This window comes from Nothobranchius furzeri, chromosome 5 (genome assembly GCF_043380555.1).
Source record: "Nothobranchius furzeri strain GRZ-AD chromosome 5, NfurGRZ-RIMD1, whole genome shotgun sequence".
NCBI lineage: Eukaryota > Metazoa > Chordata > Actinopteri > Cyprinodontiformes > Nothobranchiidae > Nothobranchius > Nothobranchius furzeri.
Window position 1 is genome coordinate 2,462,911 of NC_091745.1, and position 17,864 is coordinate 2,480,774.

At 44.0% G+C, this 17,864-nt stretch overlaps 3 protein-coding genes across 3 annotated transcripts; 2 read left to right on the plus strand and 1 right to left on the minus strand.

Moving 5' to 3' along the window:
• Positions 1–540: 540 nt before the first annotated feature.
• Positions 541–2,314, minus strand: LOC107378319 (zinc finger protein 382). The gene is made up of 4 exons (XM_015948458.3): positions 1,817–2,314; positions 1,616–1,709; positions 1,445–1,529; positions 541–1,285 (listed from the first exon to the last, which is right to left on the minus strand). The coding sequence occupies exons 1-4, from the start codon at positions 2,116–2,118 to the stop codon at positions 606–608; spliced, it is 1,161 nt and encodes a 386-aa protein (XP_015803944.1). The 5' UTR covers positions 2,119–2,314; the 3' UTR covers positions 541–605.
• Positions 2,315–2,512: 198 nt separating this feature from the next.
• pgls (6-phosphogluconolactonase) lies at positions 2,513–4,704 on the plus strand. The gene is made up of 6 exons (XM_015948459.3): positions 2,513–2,629; positions 2,908–3,188; positions 3,272–3,379; positions 3,466–3,567; positions 3,708–3,848; positions 4,325–4,704. Exons 2-6 carry the CDS (start codon positions 2,925–2,927, stop codon positions 4,469–4,471), a joined length of 762 nt encoding a protein of 253 aa, XP_015803945.1. The 5' UTR covers positions 2,513–2,629; positions 2,908–2,924; the 3' UTR covers positions 4,472–4,704.
• Positions 4,705–4,907: 203 nt separating this feature from the next.
• colgalt1a (collagen beta(1-O)galactosyltransferase 1a) lies at positions 4,908–17,139 on the plus strand. The gene is made up of 12 exons (XM_015948454.3): positions 4,908–5,339; positions 13,985–14,095; positions 14,189–14,306; positions 14,824–14,958; positions 15,047–15,251; positions 15,331–15,450; positions 15,635–15,711; positions 15,833–15,939; positions 16,024–16,156; positions 16,239–16,366; positions 16,456–16,662; positions 16,738–17,139. Exons 1-12 carry the CDS (start codon positions 5,089–5,091, stop codon positions 17,003–17,005), a joined length of 1,860 nt encoding a protein of 619 aa, XP_015803940.1. The 5' UTR covers positions 4,908–5,088; the 3' UTR covers positions 17,006–17,139.
• Positions 17,140–17,864: the final 725 nt, after the last annotated feature.

A 17,864-nucleotide genomic window follows, 5' to 3' on the forward strand; every position in this document is an offset into this window, starting at 1 on the left:
AGGAGCAGCGGTTCTACTCCGAGTCCCTCCCGAATGTCCGAGCTCCTCACCCTATCTCTAAGGCTGAGCCCGGCCACCCTACGGAGGAAACTCATTTCGGCCGCTTGTATCCGCGATCTCATTCTTTCGGTCATTACCCAAAGCTCATGACCATAGGTGAGGATTGGGACGTAGATCGACCGGTAAATCGAGAGCCTGGCTTTCTGGCTCAGCTCCCTCTTCCCCACGACAGATCGGCTCAGCGTCCGCATCACTGCAGACGCCGAACCAATCCGCCTGTCGACAGGCTAAGAAACTCGTATTTTATTCTATAAGCATTTTTTTAGGTTACTAACATTTAACACCAGTGTGGTCCCGTTTTCAGTGAGTCCTCGTTGGATTTCTCAGGAAATGTTCACTGAAAAGCTAGTTTTACTCTAGCATGAGTTCAGTCTACTTTGCACAAAAAAGTATTTAGATCTAAAACAATAACAGAAATTAACAAAACTACTTATTCCTATATGCTGATAACACAGTTAAGTCAAGTGACACACACTCAAACACTGATCAAAGATGAGTTTATTGGGTTTTTTTTTTACAAATGATATGAAAAAGCGGTTGGTGTCTTATGTGGTTTCATTTGTGAACATTCCACCAAATGATGGCGCAGCAGACTCACGGCTCACATTAGAATCTACATGTACAGCAAGGTGTTTCTTCAGGTTACATTTCTTTGTGAAACCTTTGCCACAGTTAACACAAACAAAGGGTTTTTCTCCAGTGTGCGTGCGCTGATGCATATCAAGGGTACATTTCTGAATGAATCCTTTTCCACAAATAGGACATCGATATGGCTTCTCTCCAGTGTGCGTCCTTTGGTGTGTGTACAGGTGCCCCTTTTGGGCGTATCGTTTTCCACACAGCATGCATCTGAACGGCTTTTCACCCGTGTGACTTCTCTGGTGAATTTCAAGCTGACTAAAGCACCTGAAACTCTTGCCACACTGCAAACAGCCAACCCTCTTTGCAGCCGAGTTCCTAAAATTGTGAGGCTTCATTTTCCTGAGCACATTACCACTTTGGGAGGCTACATTTTGAGCCATGCACTTGCCGACCTGCAGGGTCGTGTGTGCAAGAATTAATTGTGGATTCCAGTTCATTTCTCCTCTCTCTGGTTCACCAAGAGACTGCTGAGGGCTCAGAGCGGCGACTCTATTGGTGAATAAAGGCTGCTGGTTGTCTGTGATGGGTTTGGAGTGCTGCATCACATCTGGACTCTTCTGTGTGTCTGTGACAGCTTCCTTTCCTGTTGACAGCAGATGAGCATGTTAAAGTTCAGATAGTGCAATGTTTGTAAGAGCTATTATGCTTTGGATATGAGAAAGGTGTGCAGAAATTAATGTGAACATGACTGATCGCAACTTTTTTTATTAGAAGGCAGCAAAATAGAGTAAAATAAACTCACTATATTCACTAGTTATGTCTTGTTCAGTGTTTCCACTGTCCAACTCTGGTGGCTCTGCTTTAACCACGACCAGCTCAGGTTGCTCCTTAATCAGAGCAGCACAAAAAGTCTGATCAAGTCACATGTGCGTGATGCAATATCACAGTTATAACATTATTACTGCACACCTACTTCAGCTGCAGCGTGCTCTTCACTTTGATGCAAACTGCTCCTCTCAGAACAGGAAGTTGTGCTTTCCCACAGTGCTTCGCTAGGATGCAGTGCACTTCAGTTACACCAGAGGTCGAGAACAAAGGCAATCCACGAGATGAATCAATAGCGTGCAAAAACACATCTACCTGCTGTACACACATTAAAAATCCAGAAACCTACCTCTTAATGACGAGTTTCGTGATCTCAGGCACCAAAAACTCTTTGTTTTCCTGAGATTCTCTCACTACCGAGGAAGCTGCTGCTGCAACATCCTGATTGCGCCCCTGAGCCATGTAAAGTAACTTCTCCATCAGCTGCAGTTTCTCTGTGAGCGAGGCGATTTCATTCCGACCCCGGGTTATCTCGATTTTCAGCATCTTCGACTCAATTTCAACCAGTTTGCTTATTTCTACTATAGCTGTTTTAGATAACGCGTCCATGATGGAGACGAGCTGTGCCTGGAAAGAAAAGACTGAAGACATGTTTTTGGGTTTGTTTTACTCACAAACAAATAAAATACACCCAGAGAAGCTGTTACGGTCGACACGTCTCGGTTCTCGCCAGAAGGTCCGAAAAGGACTGTGAACATGGCTTAACGGTGAATCTGAAGTAAGTTGCTCGAGATACATGCTATCGCCATCTAGCGGTGTGGAGTAACCATTAAAACCATAACCTGTTTTTATAATGCGGGACATTAAACTGTTAAGGTTTGTGTTACCTTAGCATCGTTAACTTTTTTTGCTTTGGAGGAAACAATAATACTGATTTATCCTTTTGGTCCTTTTATGGACAAACTTTCGCGACCTCCGTCACTACCATCCACATACATATAGGTCACTACGCAGTCGGGGACTTCAGAGACCACAATGCATTTCGGCATTCCAAAACTTGTGATTGGCTGATGAAATATTGTTTCAGGAAGTGCTACACCGAATTCAACACCAATTTGCCGACCGAAAATCCACATAATCCTCTCCTTTTTCTCTCTACGAGGTAAGAAAACGCATGATTATTGGAGAGAAATTAGTTCGTTTGTTATATTATATACCACACGTCTCTTGTTGGTTTTCTGTTAGAATTAGAAACACGCTCACGTTATTTTGTGAACTAAATACACCAGAAACCGGATTTAGTTATAACAGTCTAATCTTCCAAGTGAAGGCATTGGCTTTAATTTTAAAATGCTCATAAGCAGTTGCAAACCCGTACTGGCTTGCAACACTTTCTTTTGTTTAGTAATCATTCATCTTCTCCTTTTGCTTCTTCTTTAGTGACAGACCGTGCTCCCATGGCTGGAAGAAGAGTCGTGGTCTTTCCCTCCTCAGCTGAGCTGGGTCCTGCCCTGGCCCATCTGGTGCTGTCTCGGGCAGAGAGAGCCATCTCCTCCCGGGGCAGGTTCTCTCTGGGCCTCTCTGGAGGAAGCCTTGTGTCCATGCTCAGCAAAGAGCTGCTCGCCCTGCCAGAGCTGGACTGCAGCAAGTGGCTGGTTGGCTTCTGCGATGAACGGCTGGTTTCCTTCGATGACCCTGAGAGCACCTATGGGCTCTACAAGGTATAATGTCGGGTCCTGTGTTTGTAACGTAAGGGTGGTGCTCATGACAGTTAACGGGTTGGATAACTTTGCTTCCTTTCCAGAGTCATTTGTTCACCAAAACAAACATCCCAGATAGTGGGATCCTAACCATTGATTCCTCTCTGCCTGTGAGCGAGTGTGCTGAGGATTATACGCGTAAACTAAAGGAGGTGATGATCAATCACAAGCTTTTACGGTGGATTAAAAGTCAGGGATGTCTTCTGTTGTATTGATGAGTGATGTTCAACTATCACAGGCTTTCCCAGGAGAGGACTTTCCTGTCTTTGATCTGTTGCTGCTCGGCATGGGTCCTGATGGTCACACATGTTCCCTTTTTCCAAATCACCCTCTCCTAGAGGTGAGAACTGTTCATTCTTGCACTTTTTTCTTGTGTGTGTTGACATTCACAAAAATGTCGCCACTTAGAGCCTGTTTTCTCCATTTGCTGTGGTTTTCGTGTAAATTTTAATATTTTATTTTTCCGTGTCCCATATTTAGGAAACAAAGAGGATTGTGGTTCCTATCAGTGATTCTCCCAAACCCCCTCCACAGCGCGTGACTTTGACTTTTCCCGTAGTGAACTCGGCACGCTGTGTAACGTTTGTGTCTACAGGTGGAAGCAAAGCTCCCGTTTTAAAGGTAACACTCAGGAAGTTTTTAACAGTCACATTTCTAACTTGTACCATTCTTTTAAACATAGTTAGTATTTCGATTTAGTGGAACTGATTTAGAATCATAGAAACTATTTTTATATTATGATGTATCCTATATTTATTATGATTCAGCTTGTTAATCATAATGAAGCCTAACTTACATAAAACAACCCATGCTTGGGCCTGTGTGAGAAAACAATGTAATGATAAATATTGAGCTGTTATAAATAAAATGAAAAATTCAGATTCAACGGTTTTTGGGTTTCACTGATGAAATGAGGGAAGGTTTATTTTTAATCATGCAGAATTTAATGCACATTTTATTTTTACAACACGAGTGGCTCCTCAGTTCACAAAGCGTCGTAAATTGTTTATTACTTCCATAGTAAGCATGCTCATGTGCACATCAGAGTGAGTACTACGTTATGTAATACTGTAGTTACAACAAAGTGTTCTTTGCAGGAAGTCCTGGAGGGTAGAGAAGGCCCAGCGTTTCCGGCGGCTCGCGTTGTACCGACCAGCGGTGAGCTGTTTTGGCTCGTTGATGACTCTGCAGCTGCGTCCTTGACTATCCAGGTGGAAAGGTTTAGCTCGGGGGCCAAGCTGTAGCACGACCGGTGTCAGGGCATCATATGGCAATCCTACACCAGTGAGAATATGAATCAGATTAGATAAATTAACAAACATAATAATCTTTGTAAATAAGCACATTCTGGATGTTTGTGCATTTTTTCAATGAGCAGGGTGAGATGTCAAAAATAACCTGGTACATACTTTACAATACACACATTTGTTATGTTCACTGCAGAGTTTTGTTAATGCAACACTGATTATCATTTGTGTATTCGACACACACACACACACACACACACACATGTTGGATATGGAGACCTTAAATCTGTTTCCTTTTATAAAACAGTAACCTAAGATGCCGCCGTGTCACCATACTGCTGCCTGTTTGTGTTCTGTGAAGCGATGGTGTGTAAATTAATAAATAATTTAAAAGAAAAAATCTTTGTATCAATAACCAAACCTCTATGAAATAATAAACTAACTGTTGTGCTCTGGTGTGTGAGGCTTTGGTCCATCCCCTTTAAGATCAGATCCCACCCCTTTAAAGCTCCGTGCCGTTTCATGCTCACTCTCCCCTCTGGATTATTTGTGATGGCCTCGGAAAGTGGCCAGCCTTTCTCCTGTAGTTCCCAGAGAGCCACGGTTGCAGCGTAATGATCCATAAGCGCGTCGCCATGCAGGAGGTGTCCGTGCTCCGCGCTGCCCAGCTCCCCCTGCTCCTGCTCCTGCTCTGCTCCTCTCCTGGCCGGGCTTACTTCGCTGAGGAGCGCTGGAGCCCCGAGTCTCCTCTCCTCGCTCCCCGGGTTCTTCTCGCCCTCATCTGCAGAAACTCCGAACACTCGTTGCCTTATTTCCTGGGAACTATTGAGCGCCTCAACTACCCTAAAGACCGCATGGCTCTTTGGTAAGTTGTCAGTGAGAGAAGTTGGAAATGACAAGAAACAGCTGATCTTAGGAATCTGTTCTTTTAGATTTAGAAAGTGTTTATCCTCAAAACAAATAAATAAATGAATGTACACATTCATCTGGTGGAAGGAGAAAAAAGTGGGTGGAGATCATCCATCCATACATTTGCTACGTCCAAGTTATGTTCAGGGTGGAATCATACACACAGAGTTTGTTTATGTAAACACAAACAAACCTGGGAAAAGAGGTAAGCAGACGTAAACGCGGTAGATTTATGGTCTAGGATGTATCTGTAAACGTGGAGGGGAGGGGACTCGTTTGGCCACCAGGGGAGCTGTAAGATCTTCAGCTCCCCCAAGCTCTGTCATGTTTGTTCATGTTACAACCCTGATGGGTTTAACCAACCAGAGGGGTTTCGTAGGGATGGTTAAGATCCTATGAAGTGAGATTTGTTGAAAAGTTGTGAACCATTATTTATAGAAACAGATCTGACCAACAAGCTACAACAACCAGTCGCAGGGGAGCAAGTCATGTTTAAAATTTAATTCAGTATCAAACATCTAACAGCATTTCATGGTTATTCTGGTAAAATTATTATTCAGGTTCTCACAGAAGAGTTAGTTAGCCCAGCAGCTAATTTCCTTTGTAAATAATCATGTCCTGTAAAGTTTAAGGTGGTGTAAGTACCTGAGTGTTTTCCAGGTTACATTCAAACAGCAGATAAACTTTGTTACTGGCTCCATTCAGTATTTGTTTTTTAAAGGGGCAGATAATACAAAACTCACCTTTTGGATTGTTGTGGTCTGCCATGTGGGCCTCCATTGGCCTCTATCAACACTCCAAACGTGTAAACCCCCAAACCCATCCACCCATTTCCTGTCACTCTTTGGTTTTAAGAAGAATTCAGAATCAGAAAGCTTTATTGCCAGTGCTCCAGCGAACCAGAGCATAGGAACTTGACTCCGCAGCGCAGCCTGACCAAGGCTACACACGCACATGTAGACAGAACAGATACAGGCAGACAACGAGAGCAGCCATAACGGCGCTCATTTCAATTAGATGAAAAGGGGATTACATGAGGATAAATTGGGGGAGGGAGAAAAAGGCATACCAGAGTTACTTCCATCAGGGCGTAGCTTTACTATGCAAAAAAACGCCTCAAACATATAAGCACGAACATCAACAGTTCACAACATGAGACACCGAGAGGAAGGCGCAGGGGGGGGGGGGACTGGGGGGACTGGGATCCTGTTTCCCCAGCGAGAGCAGCCCTGTATGGCGCTCATCCACTGTAGCCACAGGTGGTTCGGAGATCTTGGGAGGAGCGCAGAGCACATTGACACCTGCAGGTTGATGACCTCGCCAGGCTGAAGTCCACCAATCCGAAGGCGGGGGGGGTAGATCGGGTTTTCACAGCATCTGTCTGCACTCATTCGTGGGGGGTTTGTTGTTGGCATTCACAAGGCTGCCATGGCGTCAGATTCGAATGACAAGACTTCGTTTGGGTCAGGCAGAGATAATTTTCCTATCTGCCTACAGGTCTGTAACTGATCATTCAAGTCCTCCAGTGAAGCCAATTCAGGTTTTAAACATCTCCACACCGTCCGGTGACCCTCTCCGAGATGACATCCATTTTGCGCACTAATACCGGCAACGCAGCTAGAACATTGTCCAGCTTACGATTCACCTCGAGTAGCGTCCCAGTCTGTGAGGTCTCCACACGAACAGTGCTTTCCGTGGGTGCGGGTCGCCCTCCAATCGCTCCCGCCTTCCCAAATTTCCAGAAAACCAGATATCCTCCCACTCCAATCAGAAGAAATCCAGTGATCATCAGGCCAAACAACCACACATCTTCAACGTCCTCAATGGACAACTGGGAGAGGCATACGATCCTCCATTCTTTCCAGGAATCGAGCATATACCCCACCGGGTGTGTCCCTTGCGGGCAAGTGGGAGCCCCCTGCTCCGTTCTCATCGTTAAAAAAATCTTATCAATCGCGTTGAATGACCAATTAATTAAATCCATTCTAAAAAAATAGGGATTTTCAGGAGAAGTGCAGAGAAGCGCTCTGTGGGCAGACAGGACAAAGAGCCTTGGGGAAAAAAAGATAAGGGAGCAAAAAGGGAAGCGTCTGTACTCTGCGAGTCTGTGCCTGAAACAAGCCAGTTCATAAAGTCCCTATTTGTGAAATCACAAACAGGAAAATTCGAGTACAACCACCTCTCATGTGCAAGAGAGACCTGCTGCTGGAGGAGCAGCGGCTCTACTTCTAGCCCCTCACGAACATCGGAGCTACTCAGTCTATTGACCCTTTGCGTCTACGCCAGCCGATCACATGAGTCCATAGGCGTCATTTTAACCGGGGACGCCGGGGACATGTCCCCGGCAAAATTCGTGATCGGCTGCTGTGTCCCCCCCACTTTCAAAAAAGCCTGCTGATGAGGATTTTTGTTTTACCAGCTCAGATCTTTTACCAGGGGTCGGCAACCTGTTCCCATCAAAGAGCCATTATTACCCATTTCCCACGGTAAAGAAAACACCGCAGCAGCCGCAGCGTTGCGGGCGGGGCCTAGCCTCAGACAGCAGAGCGCTGCTCACAACAGGTGACAGCAGCCGGGGGCATCGCACCGTGGGGGATTCAACACCCACACTTTTCTAGCTGTTTTGCTCACCTCCACACCAGTCTGGTTTCTTTACGTCGCACTCACTCTGTTTGCCTCATCTCCTTCTTCACCTCCCAGCCGATGTCGGGTTTCCAGGAGAGCAGGAGAGGGAGGGACGGAAGAGCTCGACTGAATTCATAATTTTACATCTTGAATTTAGCTGTACAAAGTCTGAGTTTGATAAAGTGAAGAACAACAATTTGCAGAGGTTTATAACAGGCGCGGCGCCAGGTTTTCATTTTTGGGTGGGCCACGGTAATTCTGGACGGACCTTAATAAGCAGTGACTTAGTGAAGCAGGCAGGTCGCGCTAGAAAATTTAGTTTAAAAAGACGTCATAAATGTTTTCCCCCATCATTTTTATTTCTAAAATATGAAGTAAAAACTCACAATTTAATTTTCATTCATTTGTCATTAATATTTAGTCTACAACCGTGCGTTAAGTGGACCAACTTCCAGTAAACGCAAAGCATCCAGTCCACCTCTCCAAATGTGTAAAATGTGCATCAGCCGCTAGGCGTGCCGCGCGCACCATCAGCTGATCAGCCCAGACAAAAGCAGAGCAAATAGAGAAAGAATAGAGGATGATTGTGTCTGGATGTGGATGGAGATTACATTTTACAGCAGCCTGATCATCATTTAAATACGTAAACCATCACCTGTCTTCTATCCACGCTATCAGCATTATTTTAATTGGTGTGTGTGTGTGTGTGTGTGTGTGTGTGTTTTCCACTTCAAACACTGGTCTAACCAACCAGACCAGCGTGTCCAGTAACACATTAATGTTACAATTAAACTTGATTAACTCCAGAGCCGTGCGCACTGCACTGTACTGACTGTAAATGAGGGGGAAACTATTTAATCGGATCCTTTTCTTTTCAACATGGTTTAATGTAAAGTTTCATTCAGTACAAACTTTAGTTACACCAATCTAACGAGACAGAGCCTAGATTTGTATTCTGAACAGTTTAAACATGTTTGAAACGGAGACGTGCGTGACGCGTCTAAAATTCGCACCTGCTCCGCTATTATGGAAATTAAACTAACAAGATGAATAACATGAAATTATTTTAGGCACAGACAACATCCCCCACACTTTTGAAAAGCTTGCAACGCGCCTGATCGCTCGTGTACGTCTTAATTATCTTTCATTAGACGATAATCAATAAAACAATTTATATAAAATGGATCCAGAAGTTGTAGCCCGTCTCTGCCTTCAATTTTTGGTATTTTTCACCCTGTTGATGGTTTTACTGAGCAGGTGCCACTTTTGTCCTACGTTTCTTTTTAAAACATGTTTAGACTGTTCAGAATACAAATCCAGGCTCTGTCACGTTTGATTGTTGTAATTAAACTTTGTAGGTGGGGAAGGTCAGAAAGCAGCTCAGAAGCGCCGATATGATTACGCACAAGCGTGACGCATCAACCCGGTCTCACAGTAAGACCGGGTTGGAACTGTTCAGGTTTACGCAGACAATCTTTACATTTAGAATTAGCTTACAGATGTAAAATTAATGCAGTAAAATATAAAGCATTTTATTTAAATATCAATTCATTATTTCACAAGCACAGAGAGCCGCATCAGAAGGATGGAAGAGCTGCATGCGGTTCCAGAGCCGCCGACCCCTGTGCTAGCCTACTTTATTGTCCCCAGCAATTTTTAAACCCCACTCAAGTGTATGGTTATTGTCCCCAGCAATTCTGAAAACAAACTGACGCCCTTGCATGAGTCCACCATGAAGGACGGCAACAGCGAATCATGAGAGAATTGAACGGAGAGCAACAGTGGCGACTGAGGTTTTTCTTTTTTTTTTGCCAGTTTAGACTGGTTTCTACTGGTTCAAGCCCAGTTCACTTGTGGGAAGGTTTAGCACACCTAGGTGGGGCTCATAGAAGAAGAAGAAGAAGAAGAAGAAAATAGCATTTCTATAGCGCCTCTCAAGATAAAAATCACGAGGCGCTTCACACAAAAAAATGTAAAAATATAAAAAAGAATTTAGGAAATGGTTAAAAATATATTTAAAATGAGCAAAAAATAGACAATTGTGATTAAAAATGTTAAGAAAGAGAGAGAGTGAATAGGGAAGAGGGAAATCAGTGGATCCTGAGGATGGTGGAATAGGCTCATAGAGAGCAGTGTTAACAAAAATTTACGTGTTAGCTAGCTTACGAACATTAGCTTACATCCTCCCTGCTGCTAGTCACCGATGTAAACATGTAAACATCTTTGCCAGAATTCACCATGCTGGATTTATAGCATTATGTTATAAACAGTGTTTCACTGATTTATTTAAAGTTCGGATCCCTACCAGTTTGTATCATTCTCAGTGGCCTAGTGGTAGAGTGTCCACCCTGAGACTGGGAGAGCTGGGTTCAAATCCTGGTCAGGTCATACCAAAGACTTGGGCCCAATGCCTCCCTGGTTGATATTCAGCTTGGATTGGGGGGTTAAACCACCAAATAGCTCCTGAGGGAGGCCACAGCTCCCCACGGGGATGGGTCATATTCGGAGATGAATTTCACCAGTGTGTGATGACCAGTGGGTCTTTAACTTTAAAGTTCAGCTGCTTCTCACACACCAGAGCGGGGACACATAGATATTTCATATTGTTGAAGCTCATGCTATAAATAATGTAATTTTCATACACATAATTCTACATGTGAACAATATTATTATAATAAATAATTATTTACCAATTCCCTTTAGTAGACAGCAACACATGTGCTCCATGGTGAAACATAGGATTATTGGTACTAAATAAGTAATTTAAACACATCACATTTATCATTACAGGTCCATCACAGTTAGCCCGTCATATTCCAGATTATTAATCTCATCCAGTAAAACGTGTTTGCTGCAAATCCAAAAATACTTGAAGGGCTGCTAGACTAGCAGTGCTAGTCCTCAAGCCTAGTAGTGACAGAGCCCTGAAACGGCTCATTCTGGAAGGTATTGAAAACGTCAAGAATAGAACAGCTGAAATCTCTGTGTGATAGGGGTTTACTGCAAAAACAACTTTTACGTTTTATGTAGACTATTGGGCTGTTAGAACTAAAGAAAAAAGTCAAAATTTGTCCTTTTAAATGTATTCATTTTCTCATATTGATGTGTAAAAAAACTGGCTTGCTCACCATTTCTGTCGGCCACTTTCCAGAACCCACTCAGCATCAGTGTGCCAATTATTTGCTGCAAACACAACTTTCTAAGCAGCAAATCTTGTGTGGGATAAACATCTGTCTCCCACGCCCGGCCGGGACCAACTGGAGTAAGTGAATGGGTGGTGTTTCTCACATAAAAATCTAAATAACACACTTCGGCAGCCCACCCACTTCTGCACTCCGAGACGCTTACTCGACTGCCCCGAGGACTCAAACGGTGTGATTTTTATTGGGTTTCTTGATTAAGTAATTTAATCTAATTTAAAAGACGAGTGTGGAGGCTTTCCTGTGAAAGGAGGTAGGGTGTCTTGTTAAAGGCATTTCCAAATACAGTTTAAAGTAAAGGTTTACTCCAAAGGAACATTTGAAAAATGCATACAACTCTGTGCAGCTGTAAACTCTATGTTGCATGTGTTTTAGTGGATGCTCTCACAGCTGGTTAAGCAAGCCAATACCTCAAAAATCATAATGTGCCAAACTGTCATTAAAATCATTGGTGTGTGCAATTAGGCCTACATTCTAGCCTTTTCAGTAAAAATAGATCTGATAGGAGAGCCATGCCTCGGCGGCTACGGGCGGAGGCAGGTCTGTGGCCCATCATACTCACTATCGGACACTCCTAGAGAAACCTTACATACACAAGCGCGTGTACGCACACAGGTGCTCACATGGTGCTCTCACAAGTATGAGCTTGTGCATTTGTGACTCATAACCTGTGGCTGTGGTTGGCATTAAATGCACTAGAAATTATTACCGTGTGCTTTTCAGTAAAAAATTGTTACTGTTATATTTTCTCATGCCAATAGTGCAGTGATATTTTGGCTCTGTTGTATTTTTGTGTCCTGTTTTTCTCTTTCTGCAAGTCCAGAAGTGGGTTCTTCTGCATCCTTTATTTGTTTTCGTGAACCTTTTTCCTCCCACCTCTTCCTTTCCCCCTCCTCTTTCACCTCTGTCTTCGTGTCCGTTCGGATTTAAAACAACCAAAAATATTTCCAATAAGGTTTTGGCATTATAGCTGAAGCTATAACACTCCACCTGTGAGAGTTAAACTGTAAGGCTTGTCTTTGGCACTCAGTCATCAGCTCTGATAGCTTTCCAGCAGGACAGGACAGGAGGGAAAAAAAAAGAAACATGCCTCCTAATGTTTAGATTACAAATACTGCAAACTTCAGGGAAATTCCTTTTTTTGTGCATTTCTTTTGATTTTAGGACAAACGGGAAAACCCGGTCTAAGTAGAAGCCTGAGTAATTTGAGCAGAAGTTTGAGCTGTATTGTTAAAGATCCACAAGAAACGGTTTATGGCTCAGCTGAAGGAGTAAACTACAAACCCAGCTGAACGCCGTTGTTCATTTTGACAGACAAAATAATTTGGTCTAAACTAAAGGATTTTATTCATATTAAATCAAACATGCAGATATTGGCTTGAATTGGCTGCACAGTGGAGCAGTGGTTAGAGCTGTTGCCTTGCAGCAAGAAGGTCATGGGTTCGCTTCCCGGCCTGGGATCTTTCTGCCTGGAGTTTGCATGTTCTCCCTGTGCATGCGTGGGCTCTCTCCGGGTACTCCGGCTTCCTCCCACAGTCCAAAAACATGACTGTTAGGTTAATTGGTCTGTCTAAATTGTGTGTGTGTGTGTGTGTGTGTGTGTGTGTGTGTGTGTGTGTGTGTGTGTGTGTGTGTGTGTGTGTGTGTGTGTGATTGTTTGTCCTGTGTGTCTCTGTGTTGCCCTGTGATGGACTGGCTCCCTGTCCAGGGTGTACAGCAGACGAGCTCACATCACTCCAGTGTTACAGTCCCTCCACTGGCTCCCGGTAGAATATAGAATACAGTTTAAAGTTTTAGTCCTGACCTATAGAGCTCTTAACAACCAGGCTCCAAGCTACCTATCTGAGCTTTTATCCCCACACACCACCTCTCGGAACCTTAGATCCACATCTGAAAACCTCCTGGCTGTTCCTCGAACCAGACTGAAAACAAAAGGGGACAGGGCCTTTCAGACTATTGCACCCAGACTTTGGAACAGTCTACCTTCAAATCTCTGTCTCTTGAAATCTGTAGAGGTCTTAAAAAAACATCTTAAAACTCACCTTTTCATCATGGCTTTCCCCCGCTAAATATTCTAAAAGATGGCTTTGTTCTTGTTCACACCTTGACTTTGTTTTTACTCCTGATTTTGGTTACTATTGTTGTCACTGCTATTGTTTTTATGATGTTTTTATTGGTTTGAGATATTTGCCCTGATTTTACTCATGTTGTACAACGCTTTGTGATTTATCTCTGTGAAAGGCGCTATATAAATAAACTTTACTTACTTACTTACTTACTTACCCCGCCTGATTGCCCATTGACCGCTGGAGATACCCCCCCACACACACACCCCACCCCACCCCTCGTGGACAAAGCGGGTTCAGACAATGGATGGATACAGATATTGTAAAATGAGTGAATTTGCCTCCCAACCTCAGTTTAAATCCGTCCATTGGAGACCATTACTGACACAAGTTTCACTTCTCTAATGTTTCCTATCATTTTTTTTTTAACATTTCCTTTTCACAAGCTTCCGTAAAACTGTTGACCCAAAAAGATCTGAGATGGTTTCACTGCATTGTTGTTTTGCAAGGTTGGTGTCGGTAACACTTGAATCAGTTCCCACAGCTGCAGACGATACGATTACAAAAAGTGAACCTAGTACTATTGTTTCTAGAGTCTGGGTGTTTTCTTTCAGTTGCTTGTACCCAGTCTGACACTTAATCGTTGTTAACTGTTTGTTGATCAGGCTCACGCTCGTTGATGACTGTTAGCTTTTGTTCTTCTTTGACAGGGTAGCAACAGATCACAACGAGGACAACACCACGGTGATTCTGAAGGACTGGCTTTTAAAAGTGCAGAAACTTTACCATAATGTGGAGTGGAGGCCAAAAGAAGAGCCTAGGTGTGTTCAGTTACTTGCTGGAGCTTCTGGTGACGCACATAAATAACCAGACCGTTAGAAATGTGTCCATTTAACGTCACTTTGTTTTTATAGGCGTCACAGGGATGAAGATGGTCCAAAACACTGGACAGATCTTCGTTATGAGCATGTCATGAAGCTTCGGCAAGTTGCCCTGGAGTCTGCTCGGGAAATGTGGGCAGACTACTTCATGGTAGGCCAATAAAAATTTTCCCGATCATATTTCCGTGTAAGGCACTGAGCCAGCAGCAGCTACACTGATGCAGTGTCATCATCGTTTGATTACAGCAGCTAAAGCACAAATAAAGAATCAAGGCACAAACGCCACAATTATAATTTAAGATTAGAGGAACACAGGGTGTTAAACTGGCCTAGTTATTCTTCACCTCCCTAACGTCCCATTATTGTGTTCAGTAGACCAGATCTTTGAGCTCTTCCCTGTGCAGATCCATAATTGTCATTTCCAGCCCAACCCAATGCTCCAGCTTTAGTGGGGTATAATTTAGATACATCCAGAATTGCAGTGATTGTGTCTTTTAGCATTACTTCTGAACTTTCCCCGTTTAAAACAGAAAGGAGCAGTCTTCTGTTAATCGCTGTTTTAGTGCAGCGTCTAAACTTCTTATGAACACGTCGTTAAAGAACTTGATGATGTTCTTCCTTTGTGTCTTTATGAGCACGTCTGATGCTTATTTCTCCTCTCTGTACAGTTAGCGGACTGTGATAACCTCCTCATCAATCCCGATGTTCTCTGGATGCTCATGCAAGAGAATAAGACGATCATCGCTCCAATGCTTGAATCCCGAGCAGCTTATTCCAACTTCTGGTGTGGAATGACATCTCAGGTACCGTCATGAAAACTGTGCACTGGTTGTGGATTTGGAGAAGTGCTTTGAGTCTCTTCTATAATGTTTATCTAATCCCTGTTGCCAGGGCTACTACAAGCGCACCCCTGCCTACATACCCATCAGGAAGCAGGGGAGGAAGGGCTGCTTTGCTGTTCCAATGGTTCACTCCACATTCCTAATAGACCTCAGGAAAGAGGCATCGAGGCAGCTGGCCTTCCACCCACCGCATCCAGACTACAGCTGGGCCTTTGATGACATCATTGTGTTTGCGTTCTCTGCTCGGATGGCAGGTGTTTGACAGTCAGTGTTCAGATCTTGAACCCGTTTCTCGCCTTTTACATTTACAGCCTCATGTTCCTCTCTTTTCAGATGTTCAGATGTTTGTATGTAACAAAGAGACCTACGGTTTTTTCCCCGTACCACTCCGCTCCCACAACACTTTGCAAGATGAAGCTGACAGCTTCTTGCACACCTTGTTGGAAGTTAATGGTGAGGGCTTTTTATTCAAATTGATATTATCTTTTAGTGTCTTTCCTTTTTCTCATCAAACTTCCATCTTTTCTGCTTTGACCTGGGAGTCTTTATTGTTTGCCTCCTTGTTTTGTCAGCCTGAGGCATGAGTCTGCGTGTCATTTATACCGTTTCAGCATCCATCTTCCCTCTTACTTTGTAGTGAGAAATTCTCCTGTGATGCCTTCCAAATACATACGTGTTCCTAAAAAACAACCCGACAAAATGGGCTTTGATGAGGTGAGTAAAGAGTGATGTGAAGATGGAACAATGCAAAATGGCCCTTTACTATTTCCCTGCTGAAGCCTCCCCCTGCTGTTTGACCCTCTAACTACACTGGCTGGTGTTACTGTACGTCCAGGTGTTCATGATAAACCTGGAGAAGCGAGCCGACCGTAGAGAACGAATGCTGAGAGCCCTCCATGAGCAGGGCATCTCGTGTAAGATCACTGCAGCAGTAGACGGGAAGTAAGTTCATCCTGCTGACGAACCCAGTCGCTCACTGAATCACTACAGTCCAACTTAGGCTGGTTTCTTCTCTCCTCGTTTTAGAGCAATGAACGTTAGTGAGATTCATACTATGGGTATCCATATGCTCCCGGGGTACAGCGACCCGTACCATGATCGACCACTGACAAAGGGAGAGCTGGGCTGCTTCCTTTCACACTACAACATCTGGAAAGAGGTAAACCCTGGAAGCCGAGCGTGCCACCACGGCTGAAACAGACAGATGTGCAGCAATCTGATGAATCTGTGTCTGGTCTTAGATCGTAGAGAGGCGTCTGCAGACTTCTCTGGTGATTGAAGACGACCTGCGGTTTGAGGTGTTTTTCAAACGCCGCTTGATGAACTTGATGAGTGAGGTGGAGCAAGAAGGACTGGATTGGGATCTAATGTGAGTTTGAAATGTATTTTTTATCTTTATTATATTCCAGCTCTCCAAAGTCGTCATTGTGCTTTTATTATCATCTTTTCTTCTTCTAGCTATATTGGTAGGAAGCGAATGCAGGTGGACCACCCAGAGAAAGCGGTGCCAAATGTACACAACTTAGTGGAAGCTGACTATTCCTATTGGACACTGGGATATATGATGTCACTACAGGGTGCTGAGAAACTTTTGAAAGCAGAACCGCTGAAGAAAGTTTTGCCAGTGGATGAGTTTCTTCCTATCATGTACAATAAGCATCCTATGTAAGTTTTGAGCTCAACCAGCAACACACTAAAGCTAGACCTGTATCTTTGTTTGACTTGCCTTCTCGTTCACAGCTCTGATTACATGGAACAGTTTGAAAACAGGAACCTGAAGGCGTTTTCTGCAGAGCCTCTTCTCGTGTTTCCAACTCACTACACGGGAGACCCAGGCTACATCAGCGACACTGAGACCTCCACCGTGTGGGACAACGATGAAATCCGCACAGACTGGGACAGAGCCCGCTCAGGAAAAACTCGGGAGCAGGCTAAGATCAGCAGCGAGGCCCAGAACTCCGACGTGCTCCAGTCCCCTTTAGACAGCACGGCACGGGACGAGCTTTGAGAGGGGCTGAGGGAAAGACTGAGATGCAGACACGCCACTAGAGGCAAATTTGTTTGATCAATTTTTTTTTTTTTTTTTTTTGGGAGGAGGGGGGTCTTCCCTTGTCGTTTTTGGTGTTGCATCACAGCAGGGATGTGATATGAGAGTTTCTGAAGGGATCAGATGAGTCATCCGTGACTCGATAGAAGCGGTTATGAGCCTCTGGTTGTATCTGTGTTTCACGTCACTGAGGCACGAAACTTGCTGTTGTGAATGGCATTTGCAGTACTCCGCTTCTGTCTGTCATACAGAAAACAGCAAATACACAATAACAAAAGCACGAGACTGGGCTGGCACATTTCACTCATTTGAGTGGATGTGATGTGAAGGATTTTCTATTAATGTTGGATTTGTGGTGAGCGAGGCAACAAACACGGAGGAGTGAAGCAGACTTTCAGGTCACAAGTCGGCTTCATGCTGCTCATCATTAGAACACAGCTGAAGATCTTTACATTTTCTTCTTCGTTGTTTTCATTTGCCTTATTTTGATCAGTCGATAGACGACATGCTGGTAGCTTACAAAGCAACAGTTTCCCATTAGCGCTCACTAACAGGATTGCTGTAATTCTTTCAGCAGAAGTTTGTCTTGTTTCTCTCCGTTTCACGGCGGATGCATTCTGGTTCTCCAGGCTGTCGCCACAGACCTGCTGCTGGGACCGTTACACAGCAAAACCCCCTGAAGTGCTGCAAGCTGTGTGGTGGGAGGAACTTGTGGTTACACATTCCCTTTGAGAGGTTTGACTCATCATTCAAATCAGCTCCATCTGAATGTGAACGTTTTACAGGAGGGGGACTTTGTGAAAGTGGATGAGAAACGCGA

What these genes read in the sequence shown, in the direction of transcription:
- LOC107378319 (XM_015948458.3), bottom strand. Translation starts at nt 2,118, where the DNA reads ATGTCTTCAGTCTTTTCTTTCCAGGCACAGCTCGTCTCCATCATGGAC. An exon ending in ACGAAACTCGTCATTAAGAG is followed by an intron (nt 1,710 to 1,816) that starts GTAGGTTTCTGG and finishes GTGTAACTGAAG; the next exon opens with TGCACTGCATCCTAGCGAAG. An exon ending in AGACATAACTAGTGAATATA is followed by an intron (nt 1,286 to 1,444) that starts GTGAGTTTATTT and finishes TGCTGTCAACAG; the next exon opens with GAAAGGAAGCTGTCACAGAC.
- pgls (XM_015948459.3), top strand. Translation starts at nt 2,925, where the DNA reads ATGGCTGGAAGAAGAGTCGTGGTCTTTCCCTCCTCAGCTGAGCTGGGT. An exon ending in GCACCTATGGGCTCTACAAG is followed by an intron (nt 3,189 to 3,271) that starts GTATAATGTCGG and finishes CTTCCTTTCCAG; the next exon opens with AGTCATTTGTTCACCAAAAC. An exon ending in ATACGCGTAAACTAAAGGAG is followed by an intron (nt 3,380 to 3,465) that starts GTGATGATCAAT and finishes CAACTATCACAG; the next exon opens with GCTTTCCCAGGAGAGGACTT.
- colgalt1a (XM_015948454.3), top strand. Translation starts at nt 5,089, where the DNA reads ATGATCCATAAGCGCGTCGCCATGCAGGAGGTGTCCGTGCTCCGCGCT. An exon ending in AAAGACCGCATGGCTCTTTG is followed by an intron (nt 5,340 to 13,984) that starts GTAAGTTGTCAG and finishes CTTCTTTGACAG; the next exon opens with GGTAGCAACAGATCACAACG. An exon ending in AGGCCAAAAGAAGAGCCTAG is followed by an intron (nt 14,096 to 14,188) that starts GTGTGTTCAGTT and finishes TTGTTTTTATAG; the next exon opens with GCGTCACAGGGATGAAGATG.